Source organism: Pseudonaja textilis, chromosome 1 (assembly GCF_049901715.1).
Source record: "Pseudonaja textilis isolate UNSWEBS1 chromosome 1, rPseTex1.2, whole genome shotgun sequence".
NCBI classification, from domain to species: Eukaryota; Metazoa; Chordata; class Lepidosauria; order Squamata; family Elapidae; genus Pseudonaja; species Pseudonaja textilis.
Genome location: NC_141990.1, coordinates 328,453,267 through 328,473,759, shown reverse-complemented (window position 1 = coordinate 328,473,759; position 20,493 = coordinate 328,453,267). Strand labels below are relative to the sequence as shown.

The window sequence follows — 20,493 nt, the reverse complement described above, 5'->3', positions numbered from 1 at the left end:
GCAGGTTAGTGGGGTGAGGAGGGAATGGGGATTTTGCAGTAACCTTCCCCTGTAGTGCCCACCCAGCCACACCCACCAAGCCATGCCACGCCCACCAGAACCGGTAGTAAAATATTTTAAATCCCACCACTGCTTGTGACCCAGATTGAAAGTTCTAACAGTCAAACCCACCCCACCCCGCAGCTGTGTGACCGCCGCACTTTGAGGACTCGCAACTAGATCCCATTTACAACCATTTGCATCATCTTGCAATTATGCGACTGTGTTTTACGACGATTTTGCCAAAAACTGGCATTGACTTCTAGCTTTCAACAAAACCTCACCTTTACTTCATTTAATCACATGGATTCACTTAACAAGCACTGCAAAAAAAGGGTTGTAAAAGCAGATCAGTCACATGGCCATCATTAGTTACAATGATAAAACATTGAATAATAGACTTGGATGGGACCTCAGAGATCTTCTAGTCCAACCCTCTGCTCGAGCAGGAGACCCAGGATGAGCAGGCTCCATAACGGTTGTAACTCAAGGACATCCCGTTCATCTGCTTCCCCTCCTTTGTTTCAGCAGTGTATTTTCTTTTGATAGTGACAATAGAAATAGTGAATAGAGACCACAGAGTAAAGATTTCATGCTATAGCTGCTTCCCCGCTGCAGCCAGAAAAGCCTTTATGAGAATTAGGAAGTTTTATAAACAACAGCTGTTTTTCTATGTGCACTGCTTTTGATAGTTGCCTTGCTTTTAATTTGACTCCCCTCCCCACTTCGGCAGTCAATAAGAACTAGAAGCTTTGGTTGTAGTAATAAAACTAAATAGCTCAGATGACTGACTTTTGTGTCCTGTAATAATGAGGCATGTTACATTGTTTGCATAACTGCTTTTGTTCTGCAGTGTTTGGTCTTATTATTCTAGCCTTGGGAATGATAATTCCCAGTCCACTCAGGTTTCTGAGGTCCTGCTTCACAAACATTTTTCCAGGCGTATGCTCCAAAGTAGTGAGTTGATTTTAAAAACAGAAGAGTATGCTTCTGGGAAACATTAAGACCAGCAAAATCTAATTTATAACTTACGGAGACTGCATTTTCTATAATTTTATGGATGCAACATGTTTTGAATAACCTTTACGCCTTTCGTCTTTATGGCTCTTTTTTTCTGTTTTTTCCTCCTCCTCCTCCTCCTCCTCCTCCTCCTCCTTCTCCTCCTCCTCCTCTCGGGATTTTCCCTGCTTAACACCTTCTGCCCCCATCATTGCCTTCCTTTGGTTGGATCCTCTCTGTCGCTACTTGTCTGGAAACCCTCCAGATGGGATTATTCTGGCTTTCTGCCCCATAGTCTAACAGATCTCTCTAAACCTGTCCAAGAGAACTCTGTGATGTTGACATGAGGCCACAAAATACAGGAATCTGCGTAGTCTCAGAGGAGACTATTTCTCCAACTGGAAGATGAGATAATTGCATTATTTAAAGAAGGAGATGGGGGAACATAACATTCCAAATGCATCCTTGAAGCATATAGGTCGTCTGAACGCATCCTAGCAAACCAGACAGGCCTGGTTATTTTGTATACAAACTTCCCAGGCAGGCAGCCAACTCAGGTCCTTGCAGGCTTATGATGCTGCTAGTGGTTTATTCCATCCAACCAAGACGATTGCACAATCAGGATTAAACCAGCCATTGACGCTGTTCCTATGCTTGTATTGAACTGGCATGTTGGTTTCTTTTGCTAAGTTTGCTGATGTAAAAAAGAGATAAGAGGGGTGAGCCCATTCAAGCCCGTGGGAAGGAAGGCTGGTGCATTTTATTTATTGATTGATTGATTGAATGATTGATTGATTTGATTTGTCAATCGCTTACAAGATAATAGGTATAAGTATAAACACGAGTAAGAATACAGGAAATAGGTACAAATAAACGGGGACAATAGGACAGGGATGGGAGGCACGATGGTGCACTTATGCACGCCCTTTACAGACCTCTTAGGAATGGGGTGAGGTCAATAGTGGATAGTTTGAGGTTAAAGGAGAGGGGTTTAGAGGAAGAAACAACGGAGTCAGGTAGTGCATTGACCACTCTGTTGCTGAAGTCGTCCTTTCCGCAATTGAGTTTGAAGCGGTTTACATTGAGTTTGTATCTGTTGTGTGCTCTTGTGTTGTTGAAGTAGTCATTGTTCAAGTAGTCAGTACTGAAGTAGTCATTGACTGGTAGGACAATGTAGCAGATAAATTGTGTGCTATGCTTAAGTCTAACCATAGGCAGCATAGTTCAAGGTTGTCTAAGCTCAAAATCTCAAGCCTGGTGATATAGGGTATTCTGTTGCGAGCAGAGGAGTGTGGTACTCTTCTTGTAAAATACTTCTGGACTCTCTCGATCGTATTAATGTCCGATATGTAGTGTGAATTCCAGATTGATGAGCTGTATTCAAGTATTGGTCTGGCAAAAGTTTCGTATGCTCTAGTTAGCAATTCGATATTTCCAGAGGAGAAGCTTGTAAGCTTAGATTTACAACTCTTAATGCCTTTTTGGCAATGCTGTTACAGTGAGCTCTGACGCTTAGGTCATTTGATATGAAAACTCCAAGGCCCTTGACAGAGTGAGGATCATCAACGAGGTCATATCCACCTAGTTTGTATTTGGTGTACTGATTTTTTTTTTAACAATGTGTAGGACAGAACATTAGTTGGTCAAGATTTGGAGTTGCCAGATGTTTGACCATTCAGACACATAATCAAAGTCGCTTTGAAGGATAGTAGCCTTGTTGGTGGTGTTGAATAGTTTTATGTCATCTGCAAAGAGGACACAGTTGTTTATAAGGTGATTGCAAAGGTCATTTATATAGAGTATAAAGAGTGTGGGTCCTAGAATGCTGCCTTGGGAGGCACCGCTGTTAACTGGAGCAGGGTTTGATATAGCGCTCCCTATTTTTACTATTTGTTGCCTATTTGACAGAACGCCGTAATCCACTTATAAAGGGATCCGGAAATGCTGTTTAGTTTTAACAGTAGTTTGTCATGTACTACTGAATCAAAGGCTTTGCAGAAGTCTATGTAAATTGTGTCTATAGCTTTACCCTGGTCAAACTGTAGAAGGCGCAGGTGGATTTTGTATGTAGGAGGTTTTCCTCTTGCTTGCAGTGGTAATTTGTGCATTCTGCACTTATCTGTCAGCATAGGGTGTTGCATTGGTTTTTAAAGCTTGCTACATCGCTAGTTTTGTTTTTACGCCATAGTGATCTTTTTTTTAAATTGAAGTTTCCTTATTGTTATGGGTAATTTGTTTCTTTTGTTTTGTTTTGGGGGTTACTAATAGTACATATAGTTTAATGACTCTTTCAAGTTCAAACAAGAATGCATTATAATGGTCTTCTGTAGTATTACAGCTAGAGAACAGAATGTGCCAATCAAGAGATGATAGGTCAGCATCTATGAGATCATAGTTGGCTTTTTTGAAGTTGTATTTTGGGGAGCCATCATTATGATCCTTTTTGTGAGGGCGTAAATTGAGACAAAAGTCGATCATACTGCGGTCACTGTTTGAAAAGGGTTCTTGTATTTGTAGGCCATATATTGAGTTTGAGCTGTTGCAGAAGATAAGGTCGAGGCAGTTATTGAGTCTAGTGTTGTTAGTTACTAATTGATCCAGTCCCAATGTAGTAACAGCATTGTACAGGGTTGTATGTATGGGTTCGGATGTACATTCATTTAGGGTCCCATTTATAAGAGATAGATTGAGGTCACCAAGGAAAATAAGAGGGTGAGGGCAAGAGGCAGCCCACATTAGCAGTAAAGTTAGCTTGTTTGCATGACCTATGTCATAATCAGGGGCTCTGTAGCATAGCAAGAAGCGGATTGTGATATTTAAGGACAGTTTCCAAACAACCAAATATTGGAGTCGACTCCTTTGTTTTCGAGACAATGGTCTCTGCCCTTAAATACCACAATGGTCTCTGGAAGAGCAAGTTCCTGTGTAATTTGAATCTTTTTTAGATTTAGGGGTTTTTTGTAGAAGATAGCAACTCCACTTCCTCTATGGATTTCGTGATCTGACCAATAAACGTGATATTCACTGACTGTGGTAATGGAGTCTGGAAAAGATTCATTTAACCATGTCTCACTGGCAATATAATGTCGAATGTGGTCATGCCTAATAAGTTGAGGAATTTATGCATTTTCTTCGCGAGGCTTCTTGCATTAAGTAGTTTGCATTTTAGATATGTAGTAGTGGGTCTGGAGGAAGTAAGGGCCATGCATGTCTAATGTTGGATGTTGGTGTGATGGTTATTGGGATATATGTTGAAGATCTTGCTTTTGATACATTCTGTGCAGTAGTCAATGTATAGGTTAGTATTTCCTTGTTCATGGAGTCTTTGGAGCTCAGAGCGTAGTTCACAGGATCGTACATGTTGCTGTAAGATTAGGTCAGGGTGAGAATGGAGGTTCTTATGGTTGGTGTTGCTTTTGGTGAGTGAATTTATAGGGTAAATGAATTTACGTTTGCTTGATTCATTTTTGCAAATGACCCTGCAGAGGTGTGGGGCCACCAAGCCATCATTGTTTTTTAACTCTGGGCCAATGCGGGAAATATCAAGTATTTCATCAAGGGAGATGGTTGATGCTTGATAGTCACTGATGATGTTGCGGACAATTGTGATGTCATCATTGTCATTGTTGTCCTCTAGACCAAATAAGATGGCATTTGGACGCTTCAGTTTGTGCTCAACAGCTTCTTTGATGAGGATTGGGATATCATTATTTGTTGGATTTGTGGTTTTTTTGTGGATTGGGTTGGAATTGTTGGGTAGAGGTGTGGTTTGTAGCTATTGGATGGTCAGTTTTTTGTGTTGTGTCTTTTTTTTCAAGGTTAGTTAATCTTTCTTTTAAAGTGTCCAGGGATGCTACTAGGGTGTCAAGGGATGTTATTCATGTTTCTATGGTATCACCTCTTTTAAACAGGGCAATATATTTGTTCAGTTTGGGTCTGCATGATGGGCAGAAATATTGAAATGCATGGTTGGATGACTCTAGGAATAAGTCCTTAGCTTGGGCAATCCCAAGCAGCCATGGTGAGCATAGCTGTCACATAGGGAACATTTGGAGTGTCAGATGGTGCTCCATTCAAAATCCAAGAAAGAAATACTTAGACTCTATTAATTAGAGAAAAGATATCTTTTACTGGAAGTCAAGTGGTAGCAACAAAAGAATTCTGAATCTGAGAAAATGAGCGTGTAAATCACATATACAAAGTGATGGCAACGTTCCCACCCCCAATAGTTCAATTGGCTCATCCAATTAAAAGTTGTGTATAGCATCATGTGGGCATCTCCAGGTGGTGATGAGGCCTCTGTCCGTTGACCTTGACATATTTTGATAAAGAGTTGCGGCTGCTCATAGCATAGGATAGAAGCCTAAGCAAGAACCTCGCCCCCCACCTTATACAGTTCTGTTTTGTAACACCTCCAGCTCGCTTCCCATAACCATGTCCCCACTCCTCCCCCTGTTACTTATGACAGCCGAAAGAAGCAAAGCAAAGGAAGAAAATCTTGAAGGCTGACATTCGGCCCTCCTGCAAAAGAGATGTTAGTCCTATAAAAGATAAAAATAGAAGATAACAGAAAATATACATGTAACAGCATAATACTATATTTTAGGGTTTATCAGGATATTTAGTACGAAATGTCTTGATAAACTTAGGAGCTCTAACATCCTTCTCATTCACCCATTCAGACTGGGAAGGAGGAAAATGTTTCCAAACAGCCAAATATTGGAGTCGACTCCTTTGTTTTCAAGAATCCAAAATTTCTTTAACTTCAAAATGTTGTTCACCTTAAATTAGCAATGGCATGGGGGGATCGACCTGGGTCGGTCTCAAGTCAGAGGTATGTTCAGATTTTAATAAACTAACATGGAAGACAGAGTGGATCCGTTGGAAGGTTTTAGGTAATTTCAGTTGGTCTGCCATAGGGTTCACAATTTGTTCAATTGGGAAAGGTCCAACATACTTAGGTCCAAGCTTTTTTGACTTTTGTGTGGTCTGCAAATATCTGGTGAATAAAAAGACCTTGTCACCAACTTGATATGGTTTTTGTGGAGTTCTCTTTTTATCTGCAAATTTTTTATGGGCTTGATGAGCATCATCTAATACTTTACAGGTAACGAGCCAGGTAAGCTGGAGCTGTGTTATCCATTCATCTAATGACTGAATGTTTGGTTTCTCCTGTGGAAACTCGGGTATGGATACAAAGACTTGTCCCGAAGCCACTTTAAATGGAGTAAACCCAGTACTACTACATACCGAATTGTTATATGCCACCTCAGCGGATGGCAGTAGGTCAGCCCAATCATCTTGCTGATAATTTATATAACATCTAAGATACTGTTCCAATACCAAATTAGTTCTCTCACAAGCCCCATTGGTTTGTGGGTGGTGGGCGGAGCTTAAGCCAGGGTGGAGTCCGATAACTTCAGGAACTCCTTCCAAAAGTTTGAGGTAAACTGGACATCCCTGTCTGACATTATGCGTTCAGGAACCCCATGTAACCTGTAGATATGTAAAATAAACAGTTTAGCCAATGTTTTCACAGATGGGATTTTTGCACAAGGTATGAAATGTACCTGTTTGGAAAACAAATCTGTTACTACCCAAATAACTGTATTTCCCCCACTTTCAGGTAGTTCCACTATAAAATCCATAGAGATTTCCTTCCATGGAGCAGTTGGTCTAGCTACATTTTGTAGTAAGCCTGCTGGTTTATCAGGAGGCCGTTTGGCTGGGGCACAGATAGAACAGCTAGCCACATAAGTCTCAATGTCCTTTTTCAAGGTAGGCCACCAAAATTGCCTTTTAATCAAGTGTAAGGTCTTTATGAATCCAAAATGTCCAGCATAGAGTCATGAGCTTGCTGTAATATTTGGTTTCTCAGCTTTGCTGGCACATATAATTTGGCCTCCACCCATGCCAATCCATCTCTAACCGTACAGTTATTTGAGTGAGCAAGGAACCAATCATCAAGCTTTAGAGCCTCTTTTAATTGTGAAGATAAATCATTTGATAAATCAACTTCCTTCTTTTTCTGGGCTCTGGTAACCACTGGAGCCACCAACTGTTTGGTTGGGACAATAGGCTGTACCACTTCTTGGCGAGCACTATTATATTGAGGTAATCTAGATAAAGCATCTGCCATGAAGTTTTTCCCCCCTGGAATGTACTTCAATGAAAAATTAAAGCATTTAAAGTACTGTGCCCAGTGAACTTGCTTGGGAGATAGCTACCAAGGCTTTTTCAAAGCCTCCAAATTTTTATGATCCCTCCACACCTCAAATGGGTGTTTTGCCCCTTCTAGGAAATGCCTCCAGGTTAACAGAGCTCAGCGAACTGCAAAAGCTTCTTTTTCCCAGATGGCCCATCTTCTTTCAGTTTCAGTTAGTTTATGGGAAGTATATGCACACGGTTGCAGAGTCCCCGTCTTGTTTACTTGTAGTAACATCACCCCAACTGCTACATCACTCGCATCGGCTTGGATTACAAAAGGAGCGTCCATGTCCGGGTGCTTGAGTACTGGTTCAGCAGCAAACAGTTGTTACAGCTTCTCAAAAGCAGCTTGGCACTTCATGGACCACTCCAGTGGTTTACTAGGCTTTGGTTTCACCTCCCCTTTGGTTTTTAGGAGATTTGTGATAGGCATTGCAATCTTCACAAACGCAGGGATAAATTGATGGTTAAAATTAGCAAATCCCAAGAAACTTTGAAGTTGTTTCCTGGTGTGGGGCAGGGCACATTCCAAAATGGCATGAACTTTCCCCAGATCCATTTCTGTGCCATCATGTGATATGCGATGGCCTAAATAGTCAATTTTTTCCTGGTGGAATTCACATTTGGACAACTTTGCAGCTCGAAGTTTTTCCAGAACTGGCCGCACTAGTTTCACATGTTCATCATGAGTCCCGTGTAGATAAGAATATCATTAAGATAAACCAACACCCCTTTGTATAAATGTTCATGCAACACTTGATTTATCATTTGCATGAATACTGCAGGGGCCCCCTGTAGGCCAAACGGAAGAACGTTGAATTGGAAATAGCCCATTGGGCAGTTAAAAGCAATTTTCCATTCATCCCCTTCCTTAATTTGAACTCGGTAGTATGCTTCTCTCAGGTCGAGTTTCATAAATATTTTCCCTTTGGCCAAGTGGGCCAACATATCCTTCATCAAGGGGAGGGGGTACACATTCTCGACCGAAATGGCGTTGAGGTTCCTATAGTCAACACATAAACGCAGAGAGCCATCTTCTCACAGAACAATACTGGGGCCGCTACTCGGGGCCTAGCAAGTTGGATGAAACCACGTTCCAAATTTTTTATCAATAAATGACCTTGACATATTTTGATAAAGAGTTGTAGCTGTGCACAGCATAGGCTAGAAGCCTAAGCAAGAACCTCCCCCCCCCACCTTATACAGTTCTGTTTTGTAACACCTCCAGCTCGCTTCCCATAACCATGTCCCCCCTCTTTCCCCCGTTACTTATGACAGCCGAAAGATGCAAAGCAAAGGAAGAAAATTTTGAAGGCTGACATGGTGGAATTTTCATTATCCTTTAGAGTTTCATTACATATAAGGCATGTGCAGGAGCCTTGTGGTTCACTGGTGGGGATTTCTTTCTCTTTAGATTGTGGTTTAGCATTGAATTTTTTTCCTGGCATGGTAGGTTTGTTTAAATTAACTAAATCACTAATTTTACTAATCAATTAAATTTCATGAATAGCTGATCTTTTACACTGATCAGTAATCACACTATTTGCACTAAACACTCTAATCACACTAATCAATCAAAAGAATAAATCCCTTAATCCATTGATTAATTATTTTATAGAAATTGATTTAGAGACATCATTATCTAATCATTGATATAGGTCAGGGGGTAGAAAAGTGGTAAGTTTTGAGGTAATGAAGTAATCAGTGTTTAAGTATTAAAGTAATGAAGTAGTATTGAGAGTCAGCAAGTAAAGACTTATTGCTTTTCTAGCTGCTATCCAATCCACTGGGTGAGAAGGATATATTGCTTTGATGGCTGCTGTTATCTGATCTACTGGGTGAAACACGCTGTAATAGCTGTAGGTCTGGAACATGCAGAAACAGGCTGTAAACAGGATGACTAAAAACATGCTGAATTATTGAAACAGGATAAAACATTTTCTCCGTTCAGGGAATCCTGTTTGGGGAACCACAGTTGACTCCATTCCCAACTGACTCGGTTCAAGACTCCACCCAAGGAATCTTAGAACTGGAAGAATATTTGAAGTCATGTGGTTTATTTGTTTAATGGCTACTAAGGATTTTTTTCCTGATGAGATAGAAGTTGGTGAGAGATTGCTCTGTAAAATAGAAAATTGTGGGATTATTTTTCTAGCAAGATTGTTTCCTGTTAACAGCAACAAAAAACAAGAAGTTTTTCTTGCTGGGATCTAGACTGGCTGATCGTAAGTCCATTCTGGCTTGGCTTTCTGGCTGCCTCCAGGGAATTGTATTTATCCGGGGCTCAGAAAGATGAGTGGGGATGGCTGTGCTCCGGTTTGGCTCTCTAATTGCCTCCTGGTATTTGCGCTCCGATGGAGCTCGGGGCTCAAGCATTACTGCTGCTGAGGAGGTTGCGGGAGATTGTCCAAAGGCCCTGCCTCCGGGAAATTGCCCCGCCCCACCCCTGGGAAATTGCACTTCGCAAGGGCTCAGGGATGGAAGGCTATGGCTGCTGGTGAAAGCTGCAGGAGTTTGCCAGAGGCTGCTTCACTGGGATTGGCTGCGGGGGAATCTCGGGCTCCCAAGGGATCTTGGTTACTCACGGGAGCTTCAGCGCTCAATTTCAGGTGACTTCTGGTGAAGGTGGAGATTTTAAAAGGATCTAAAAGGTGATAAGCTCTCCGGGAGCAAGAACCTCACCATCCTTGTTGAGCACCAGCTTGAAAAAAAAAAAGATTATAATCCTAATCTGCCCTTTGGTGTGTGGGAAGGACTCAGGAGTATTTCCAAAGAGGCTCTTGCACTGATAGTGTGTCCCGATCATCACATGCCCACAGGAAATTTTCCTCTGGCCAAGCTGCAAAACTTTTTGCAACTCTAGAAAGTTTGAAAGTGAACGGTTTCCTCATTCACTGATTCAAGAGTCTCAGCTGCCTCTTACCACTGAAATCTGTTGTTGTTTAAGCAGCCTTTACCCAATCTTAATTCTCCTAAGCCGTTTGACAATACCAGTGGAAAAATAAATAAACAACCTCCAGGAAACCAATACAGATGATTCCTCTGTTTTCTCAGCCAGAGCAACCAGGCTGAAAGACAACGATTTGTTCCCATCACACAGAGAGAACCAAAGGTGAATGGGGGAGAGGAATCCAGATCTCCCCTCATCCCAGCTCAATCCTCCCAGGTCTAGGGTCTTCCAGATCTTGGACTTTGATCCCCAGAATTCCCCAGCTAACCTGGCCTTTGATGAGAATTCGGGGGGTTGAAGTCCACACATCTGGGAGGCATCAAGGCTTGGGAAAAGTGCTACCCTATCGCTGGAAAAAATGAGTGCCGATTGCAGAATGGCTAAATAAGCATTGAGGCTGCAATGGAATATACAAGAGGTGAGCAGATTATTCTGGATGGTTGTATGTATCAGTTATCATTGTAATCAAAATGCTACAGTCAAGATCACAGCCAACAAGGATGAAGCAAATTGCAAGGCAGTTAGATGATTTAACCTTTTTGCCTTATAGATTTCAAAATGCCAAGCCAGGAGTCTCTCGGGACTTACCAGGATGAGACTAAAACGGGACAAGGTAAGTACATGTGGGGATTTTTAGAATCACAGATGGGAACTTTTGTTGGGGGGGAAATACAGATTTTTGAACCATGAAATGTATATAACTGAAGTCATATTTTTTTCCCCCATGCTAAAACTTGTCCACAGCTTTAATTTAATTTCCAGTTGATGTAATCCAAAGTGTGGGGGGGGCACTTTAGAAGCTTGAAAAACTTGATTTTGTTTGGAGATATGCCTTTACCAGCCTTGGTATTTCTCCCTTGACCTGAAATTGGCAGTCTTCGTTGGCAAACTTTCCTGTATTGTAATCAATAACAAGGAATCCTTTGTGCTGTCTCATTTTACGTGAGTCACTCACCCATCTAAGATCCCAAAGCGGTTGATATCTCATTGAAAGGTGTGTGTGGATCTCTTCCTCACATGAGATCCCACCTGTGGACCAGAGCTATGGAATCATAGAATCATAGGGCTGTAGGGGACCTTGGAGGTCTTCTAGTCCAACCCCCAACTCAAAGTAGGAGCTTTATACCATCCCAATCAAATGGTTGTTTTTGAAAACCTCCAGCAATGGAGCACCTACAACTCCAGGAGGCAAGCTATTCCATTGATTAGTTGCTCTCACTGTCAAAAATTTTCTCCTTACTTCTAGGTTGGATCATTCCTTAACAAGCTTCCACCCATTGCTTCTTGTCCTGTCCTCTGGAGCTTTGGAGAATATGTCAGTCCCCACTTCTCTTGACAGTTTCTCAAATATTAGAAGACAGTTACCCTGGTCCCCTCTAATCCTTCTCTCGAATAGGCTAGGCACGGCACGGCATGGCACACCTAGCTCCCTCAGCTATGTCTCCAGCTATTTCAAGATGGCTGTTCTTGGCTTTTTCTGAGCTCAGAAGGAAAACTGATAGCAGGGAGAGTTGGTTATACATGCCTGTTGGGGGTTGGGGAAGACTGAGTGACAGTGAGATATTACAATTAATGGAGAATTTTCATTTACACATAGCCAATGATGATTTTGCTGGGGGCAGATCCTTTCTCAACTGGACCACAGAGGGCTCATGATTTTTGAGGCCTCCTGAACTCACAGCATCCACACATGGAGGATTGGGGTGATGCTGAGATCCCAAATATTAGAGGTCTTGTGATCCCTGAACTTCTGCTTCCACTGAGTGAAACAGTCATCAACAGGCACATAGACATAAACAACTACTACATACCGTTCAAAGAAGACAGTGAAAAAGCCAAAAAGGAAACAAAAAGACCAAAATACCTCCTCACCAACAGATGAGCAGGGATGAACACCAAGAGTAACATTAGAATTGCAATCAAGAAGCAAACAATTCCCCAATTAAGGAACTGCCAAACAAGCTAACAACAGCCCAACCGAGGAGCCATCAAGACCTCTCCTACAAACACTGACATGACAAGCCACTAGTATATAAATAAAACATACAATGAACGGTTGCAGGAACAGGGCATGGCTAGTCTAGGGAAGAGAAGGACCAGGGAAGACACGATAGCAGTCTTCCAATATTTGAGGGGCTGCCACAGAGAGGAGGAAGGGGGTCAAGCTATCTTCCAAGGCACCTGAAGGCCAGGCAAGGAATAATGGATGGAAATTGAACAAGGAGAGATTCAACCTGGAAATAAGGAGAAACTTTCTGACAGTGAGAAACCAATGGAACAGTTGTGGGAGCTTCATCACTGGAAGCTTTCAAGAAGAGACTGGACTGCCATCTGTCAAAAATGGTGTAGGGTTAGCTTGGGGGGGGGGTTGGACTAGATGACCTACAAGGTCCCTTCCAACTCTGATTATCTGTATCTGTATGAGATCAAACCCCACCCTCTACTAACACTGATGATGTTACCTAGTTTGGTAATTAAACATCTGCAAGAAAATAACCAAGCTCAGAAAGCACCAAGCACCTCACCTCAATCCTGAGCTACAAATATCCTCTTCCACTCTGGAAGATCCTGTGTGATGATCACTTAGAGACCTTTTTCTTCCTGAGCATCCTTTCAGTGAGGCTCCCATTGTTGCAAGGGATTCTTTGCCTTTTGAAGATCCCCTCCCCCGCCTCCTCCTCCCCAAGGCTCCTTTCAGATGGACCTCTGTGGATCCCTCCTCAGAAAAGCAGTTTTGAATGCATAACCGAACTTCATTGACACAGATTGTATTACAAAGGCAGTTGATTATACTTGGACTCAGTGGTCAAGATATTAACCACTTGTGTGGATGTTTAGTTTGGAGTGCAAATTGTGCTGACCATTACCAAGAGCATCCTTTTTGGAGAAAACGGCACAGAGACTCATCGACATGCGACCACAATTGGGACCAGTATTTTCTGTCCTTTTCTTCCAGATTTTACCTGGGTGGTTAAGGCTAATAACCGAGCTTATCATGAACAAATTCGAAAGAAGCATCTCTGGTGTTTGAAGAAGAAAAAATATGCAGTAAGTCTGATTGGAAGTCATGGGAGGGAGGGAGGGAGGAATAAAAATGTCAGAGATTTCAAATCCTCTTTATATTCTGGTTCTGTGTTTGTGTGTGTGTTTTAAACTTAGTGAGCCTTTCCTTTCCTTTCCTTTCCTTTCCTTTCCTTTCCTTTCCTTTCCTTTCCTTTCCTTTCCTTTCCTTTCCTTTCCTTTCCTTCCCTTCCCTTCCCTTCCCTTCCCTTCTTTTGTTTCCTTCCCTTCTTCCCTTCCCTTCCCTTCCTTTCTTCTGTTTCCTTTCCTCCTTTCCTCCTTTCCTTTCCTTTCCTTCCCTTCTTTTGTTTCCTTTCCTTCTTTCCTTCCCTTCCCTTCCCTTCTTTTGATTCCTTTCCTCCTTTCCTTTTGTTTCCTTTCCTTTCCTTCTTTCCTTTCCTTCTCCTTTCCTTCTTCCTTTCCTTTCCTTTCCTTCTTTCCTTTCCTTCTCCTTTCCTTCCCTTCCTCCCTCCCTCCCTCCCTTTTCACATTTCTAAACCCTTTTGGTGTTTTCTGCTGGAAAAAAATGACAAAAATGTCACAAATCTCAGTTTTGGTCTTGCCAAGAATACCTGCCTACATATATTCCATTCTTCACACTTCACTTCACAAAGTGGATTTTGGTTTATGAAAATTTATATGTGATAATAAATTAGTTAGCTCAAATTTCATGTGAATCTTTGCTGGTTTATCATTCGCAGGACAATGCCATTAAGACGGCTAAGTACAACTTTTTCACTTTTCTCCCTCTCAACTTGTATGAACAATTTCACCGGATGGCTAATGTATACTTCTTGTTCATGATTCTTTTGCAGGTAAGAGGGCTCTTTATTCCGTTCTTAGTTAGCAGCATTTCTTTTTACTTTTTTATAAGCTGTTCTGAGGCACCAAAGGCTGTGCGCTCTCTAAAGAGATTCTATTTCCAGTCAGTTTTTTAAAAATATGGCATCCTTTGGTGTGAGGCAAGAATCAAGATGGACGCTGCAATCACATGGTTGAAGCCCCACCCCATTTTAACATGCATCACACATGTGAACAAGAGGTAGAGCTGTCAGCCTTATGAGGTAGACCAGTCTTAGGAAACACAACCAGATGAGTTAAGTCTAATTAGAATTAAGTAGAAGAGTAAAAGTATATTTTACAAGTCTAAAAGTACATTTCTTCCCCTGTCTTAGAAACTTGAGAGAGTCTCTTCTGAGCTTCTTGCCCCCCCCAGTTTTCTACTGGGGGCTAAGTAGCCTTTTATCTGTCATTGCCTTGGTGGAATCTCTTTGCTCTGTCTTCCAAGGCCATTTTCACATAACGTTACAGGAGCTTTAGTCTCATGGCCAAACTTGCCATCCTGAATTTTTGGATTCACTTTCCAGACCATCCCCAGTGTGAGACAAAAAAAGAAAAAGTGAGAAATCACACCACTCAAATTTGGCCATTCTGCCACCAAAACTGAGTGTGAACTTGAATGACTGGAAGCTGGAAGTAAGGATTGCGTGTGGCTGGATGGTATTGGTGCTTACCAGATTGAAGTTTGAGGTTAGTGGGGATTTGAACAAGCTTTTGTTTGAAATGGTATAGGGTCTGTTGCTTGAATAGAGGATTGGACTAGAACCTCCAAGACCTCTTCCAACTCTTTTATTCTGTTACTAATTTTGGCTTTTAATTTTTCCTCATCTTTAGTTATAGATGAATCCTATTCTGTTAGGAAAATTGCATTTATAGTTTTGTCATGTCTCACAAATTGTCAAGGTATTTTTCAAGGGCGACTCAACATTATTGCTTGGGAAGTTGGAGTGCTCAAATTACTATTTTTCCAGATTTTTGCAATGTATTACAACTTGTAAATTACTGAGCAAACAAAACAGAAGCTTAAGGAGTTTGTATATTTAATTTTGAAGACAAAGGATCCTCGTAGTGATAACTCTTTCAAACACCCTTATTTCCTGTTCCTTGCCCGCCTTCCTAGCTTGGTGGGGTAGATATACAGATCTATGTAGAACAAGCTTCTACATCAGTGAAGTGGGCAGGATGCTAATTAATCTTATCAGATCTACCTTGGGGTAAGAGTCTGTTGTGCCTGTGAACCTCAAGGCCTCTGCTTTGCTTACTTGTCTGGTCTTGCTTGTACAACAAGAATAGAGGAAGTCCTTGATTTATTGCCTCAACTGAGCCCAAAATTTCTGTGGCTAAGCAAAACAGTTTTTAAGTGAATATTGCCCCATTTTATGACCTTTCTTGCCATGGTTGTTAAGTGAATCACTGAAAATGTTAAGTTAGTAACAAGGTTGTTAAGTGAATCTGGTTTTCCCCATTATTTTTGCTTGTCAGAAGGTTGCAAAAGATGATCACATAACCCAGGGACGCTGCAACTGTCATAAATATGAGGCACTTGTCAAGCTTCTGAATGTTGATCACATGACCATGGGGATGCTGCAGCGGTCCTAAGTGCGAAAAATGGTCCTAAGTTATTTTTGTATTTTTGTTGTAACTTTGAACGGTCATTAAATGAACTCTTGTATAAATGTCCTGTTTCGACTTGGCTTTCCCTAAATGGAAGGAATGCCTTGTTCCTGCTGAAGATATTAATGCAAAGTTCTCCCTTTTAGCCTCCTTTGTGATAAGAAAAGTTGCCTCCTATTACAGTCCTGCATCCAGTTTTGTTCACCACATTATAAAAAAGATGTTGAGACTCTAGAAAAAGTGCAGAGAAGAGCAACCAGGATGATGAGGGGACTGGAGACTAAAACATATGAAGAACGGTTACAGGAACTGGGCCTGGCTAGTCTAGTGAAGAGAAGGACCAGGGGAGACATGATAGCAATCTTCCAATATTTGAGGGGCTGCCACAGGGAGGAAGGGGGTCAAGCTATTTTCTAAAGTGTGTGTAGGCCAGACAAGGGACAATGGATGGAAACTGAGCAAGGAGAGATTCAACCTGGAAACAAGGAGAAACTTTCTGACAGTGAGAACAATCAACCCATGGAACAGAAGTTGCCCTCGGAAGTTGTGGGAGCTTCATCACTTGAGACTTTCAAGAAGAGATTGGACTCCCATCTGTCAGAAATGGTGTAGGGTCTCCTGCTTGGGCGGCGGGGTTGGACTAGATGACCTACAAAGTCCCTTCCAAGTCCGATTATGTTATTATTATCTGTTATTATCTGTTATCTGTTACAGACCTTCCCACAGATCTCCACACTGCCTTGGTTTGCACTCCTCTTTCCCCTGTGTATCTTGCTCTCCATCAGAGGCATCCGTGATTTAATTGATGATGTTGTAAGTATTTGTTTTCAGCACCTGCGAAGGCATCCGTCTAACTGGATGACTTTTGTAATCTCTTGGAGGAGGATAGTAGGATCATTCTGTAGCAGATGAGTTTATCAGATTCATGGGGGGGGCGGGGGTGGGGAGAGAGAGGGAAAGAAACTCAACTATCTAGACAGGATGCTACCATTCTGGAGGGGGAGGGGGCAGGTTGCTAGAGCCGGATTTCTTGCATGGCTTTTGCTGTAACGCGTGGGATTTAGGGAGGGGCTTCCTCCCAGCCAGAGCTAGATTACCAAGGTGGCAGTGCCCTGAGAGTGAACTGCTATCCAGAGGTGGTATTCAGCAGGTTCTGACCAGTTCTGGAGAACCAGTAGTGGAAATTTGGAGTAGTTTGGAGAACCGGCCAATACCACCTCTGACTGGCCCTGCCCCCATCTATTCTCTGTCTCCCGAGTCCCAGCTGATTGGCTGGGTCTTCTTTGGTTGCCCTGCACAGGAGAACGGAGCTGGAAAGCAGGTTAGTGGGGTGGGGAGGGAATGGGGATTTTGCAGTAACCTTTCCCTGCCATGCCCACCAAGCCACGCCACGCCCACCAAGCCACGCCCCACGGAACTGGTAGTAAAAAAATTTGAATCCCATCACTGCTGCTATCAAGTTAACATCTTGGAGTTCTCAAAACACCCTTGTGGCATATTGTTGGCAACTGGTGGACTGGAAGATTGGGGTGTGGTTGTTGTTTGAAGAGGGAAAATTAGCTTAACGCTTTACGCGGAAACTTCAGGTTCTGCCTGACTTTTCTGCAATCACTGGCACTCCATTAAACCCATTTCAAGAGTCATGCTTTCTTGAATAAAGATAGCTGAGGCAGGTCCTTTTCCTGTTTGACAACTTTAACATCTATGGACTTCATCTTCAACTCCAACTCCAACTCCCAACGCCTGGGCTATGGAGATTCTCAGTCATCCAAGTCATGGTTGTCCCAAAGGGGCTTTTTCTAAATGGTAAATTGACTCTGTCCTTGAAGGCATTTCATCCAAGAAGCTTCTTCAGTTCTGACTGAAGGATTTATGTTCCTTGCGGTCATCTGGTCGTTAGCATTCAGAATGATAAGGCGAGGAGTGAAACTTCTTCAAGAAAAAACAAAGTCCAGTTGCCTTTTGAAAAAGTCCCTTTGGGACCATGCGTGGGGTGCCGAATTCTGGGAGTTAAGGTCCACGCATCTTAAAGTTGTCAAGTTTGAAAAACAGTGATGTAGAAATCAGGTCATTTTTGGCACTAATCTTTGTTTTAAGACCCCTCATTGGCTCTATATCACGCAGAGAAATAAAGGTAAGGTTGTTAGTGTTTTTAATCAATGACAAACCTCTAATGAGGCCCTCTGTGTGTTATTTTGAAGTGGAACTGTAGAGGAAACTATTGTAGTAAACTACCTGATTGAAGGCCAGGATCCTTGTTCATTTCTCTTTACTTCTTATTTGAGCATAACTAGAACAGAAGGAATTTGTTTTAAGCCCCTAACTCACCAGGATTCAGACTGAAGGATTTAAGGGCACCTTCCCAAAACTTTAATAGTTTTTGACTGTAAGCAGTAAGGACAACCTACCTTCAGAAGAATCTACCTGCATTTTGGGTCTTGCACCGGATAGTTAGGTTAACACAGGTACTATGTATTTTAATTTGACTTATTTGCTATGTTCAGGCTGAACTGTTTTTGATACTGGACTTTGTTATTGGGTTATCCCTGGACTGTACACTGACTGCCTTACCTGTGAATGACTTTGGACTACTTATTTTGAACTTTGCTTAAACGTTTCTGGAAGTAAAAACCTACATTTACTGTACAGTGTATCTGTGTGCTATGTGTGTATTATTCAAACACTTCTCTCAATTACGTCTCCCTGTAGGCGCTCATTCTCCTAATGGGGAATTACCTCAACAAGGTAGTTTTATCCTGCTCAACTGGAGAAAATTATATATATATTTAAAATATATTAAAATATAACAGTTAAAATATAGCATTTAATTCTTGGATCCCCTGGGATAATCCCCTGGGATTCTCAGGTTGACCAAAGCTAAATGAACCACATTTTACAAGGTTATCTTCATCCAGAAAAGGCAAAAGAAGGTCAGGTACTTATCTAGCATTTCAAAAGCCCATTTCCTGTATTCTTTGTATTAACTTTTCATAATTTGATGGAAGTATATTTCACATTCCACATTTAATATTTCACATTCCACATTTGGTGGAATGCGAGATGAGAGTTTCTGGTCAGAGGGCTGGTAATTTTTGATTTTGGATTAAAGCAGCATTTCTCAAACTTGGCATGCTTTCTTGGAGCTGAATTCTACATATCTGCCAAGTTTAAGAAACCTTGGATTAGGTGACGTCCTGGATGAACAGATGCTCAGTGTACCAATGCATTTCACGCATTCTTTTTTGCTTCTCAGGCACGACACAAAAGTGATGGGGAAATCAACAACCGACCTTGTGAGATCTTGACAGGTGGAAGGTAAGCCAACCTGGAAGATGCTTTCAGAAACATGTTAACCTCCTTTGAGAAGCACTGTCCTTTTAAGTAAGAGAATAAAGTCGGAGAACAGGGGATAACTAATACTTTTTTGAACTTATATTCTTCTTGGAAGTTATTAATAGTCATGAGCTTCCTGGAATGGGATAGCAAGTCATGGGCAAATACAGAGACCTTCAAGGCATTGCCAAAAGACCCATATTAGAATAAGTAGCGATGGCTTAATACTGAAAAAAATGGGATGTGATCTTCTACCGGACTAGTGATTGATGGGAATCACCCAAAGAAGATAGCAATAGCACTTAGACGAAGCTTCTTGGACGAGAAGCGAAACGTCTTCAAAGAAAAACCAGAGAATCCAGTTACCTTTTGAAAAAATCACTTTTGGGACAACCATGAGCTAGATGACTGAGAATCTCCATAGACAATAGGCTTACGTACCATTTCATAGTGCTTTACTGCCCTCTCTAAGTGGTTTACAGAGTCAGAATTTTGCCCCCAACAATCTGGATCCTCATTTTAATGACCTCAGAAGGATGGAAGGCTGAGTCAATCTTGAGTCCGTCAGGATCGAACTCCTGGCAGTGAGTAGAATTAGCCTGCAGTATTTCATTCTAACCACTGCACCACCAGGGCTCATAAGGTCAATGGCTTGATTGACTTGATCATTATTACTTTTTCCAATGGCACTGAATCATCAGGCAGCAACACCCAAGCAAGCCACAAGAAACAGGGAGAGTGGAGATCTGTGGGCCTTTATCTCTCACTGTATCACATTTCATGCTTAAAATGCTTGCCTGCAAAAAATGAACTTGGTGTCAAATGTTGACATCTTCCTATAAGTGTCTAGAGGTGTGTGCAAAGATCATCTGTGACTTCAGTTATTTACAACTATAGTAGGGCAAGCTGATATGAGGGCAACTTGGAGTGAATTTCTTCAGTGAGGGGAAACATTCTCCAACAACTCTTTTAAGACTTTTTCCAGTTTTAAAACTTTATTAATTTTAAAAAAATAGAATAAAAAAGAAAAGGTGTTAAAAAGGGGGAAAGGCATAACAAAAAAAAAAACAGGGTACAAGTAACAAGAACAAAAACTATATAAAAAAACTATCTTCCGTCTTTTTTTGATGCTGTTCTGACCCAAACCTGTTCTGTTCCAAGTAAACAAACACCAAACAGAGATAAAAGCAACACCTTTTAATGCTTCTCTGCGAATTTCCGTTAATTCACGGTTAAAAGGCTATTAAAACTAATTGTCTCTGATAAGAACGAGCCTTGCCAAGGTTTGCAAGACTGCCAAAAGCACTAGATTAAGTTGCCAAGAAATATTCCAAGCAAAAAGTTTTCAAACACAAACCAAGATAGTCCGAACTTCCACAAGGCTTGCAGTGCTTCCTGCAAAGAATACTGGTCTCTTAGGCTGGCTTTTATCTCTTAAGGGAGGGGCCATT

General features: G+C 41.7%; 1 protein-coding gene and 1 long non-coding RNA gene across 8 annotated transcripts in view; one reads left to right on the top strand and one right to left on the bottom strand.

Moving 5' to 3' along the window:
• The window catches only part of ATP8B3 (ATPase phospholipid transporting 8B3), an 89,520-nt gene that overhangs the window by 12,576 nt on the left and 56,451 nt on the right, over positions 1 to 20,493 (top strand). For 2 of the 7 annotated variants that reach the window (XR_015741323.1, XM_087922781.1), the window contains exons 1-6: positions 9,702 to 10,613; positions 10,746 to 10,808; positions 13,152 to 13,243; positions 13,957 to 14,070; positions 16,424 to 16,522; positions 18,963 to 19,024. Coding sequence is in view for 6 of the 7 variants with exons in the window: in XM_087922781.1 (XP_087778907.1) it covers positions 10,598 to 10,613; positions 10,746 to 10,808; positions 13,152 to 13,243; positions 13,957 to 14,070; positions 16,424 to 16,522; positions 18,963 to 19,024 (446 nt within the window). In the remaining variant the exon portion in view is untranslated. Of the gene's footprint in view, positions 1 to 9,035; positions 9,471 to 9,701; positions 10,614 to 10,745; positions 10,809 to 13,151; positions 13,244 to 13,956; positions 14,071 to 16,423; positions 16,523 to 18,962; positions 19,025 to 20,493 lie in introns of those variants that run through there. The other 5 variants (XM_087922785.1, XM_087922784.1, XM_087922783.1 and 2 more) reach the window with 5 other exon arrangements.
• On the bottom strand, positions 5,148 to 9,943 carry LOC148128398 (uncharacterized). Its single transcript, XR_015741326.1, has 2 exons — positions 9,831 to 9,943; positions 5,148 to 6,534 (listed from the first exon to the last, which is right to left on the bottom strand). It is a non-coding gene; the product is annotated as an uncharacterized LOC148128398 (long non-coding RNA).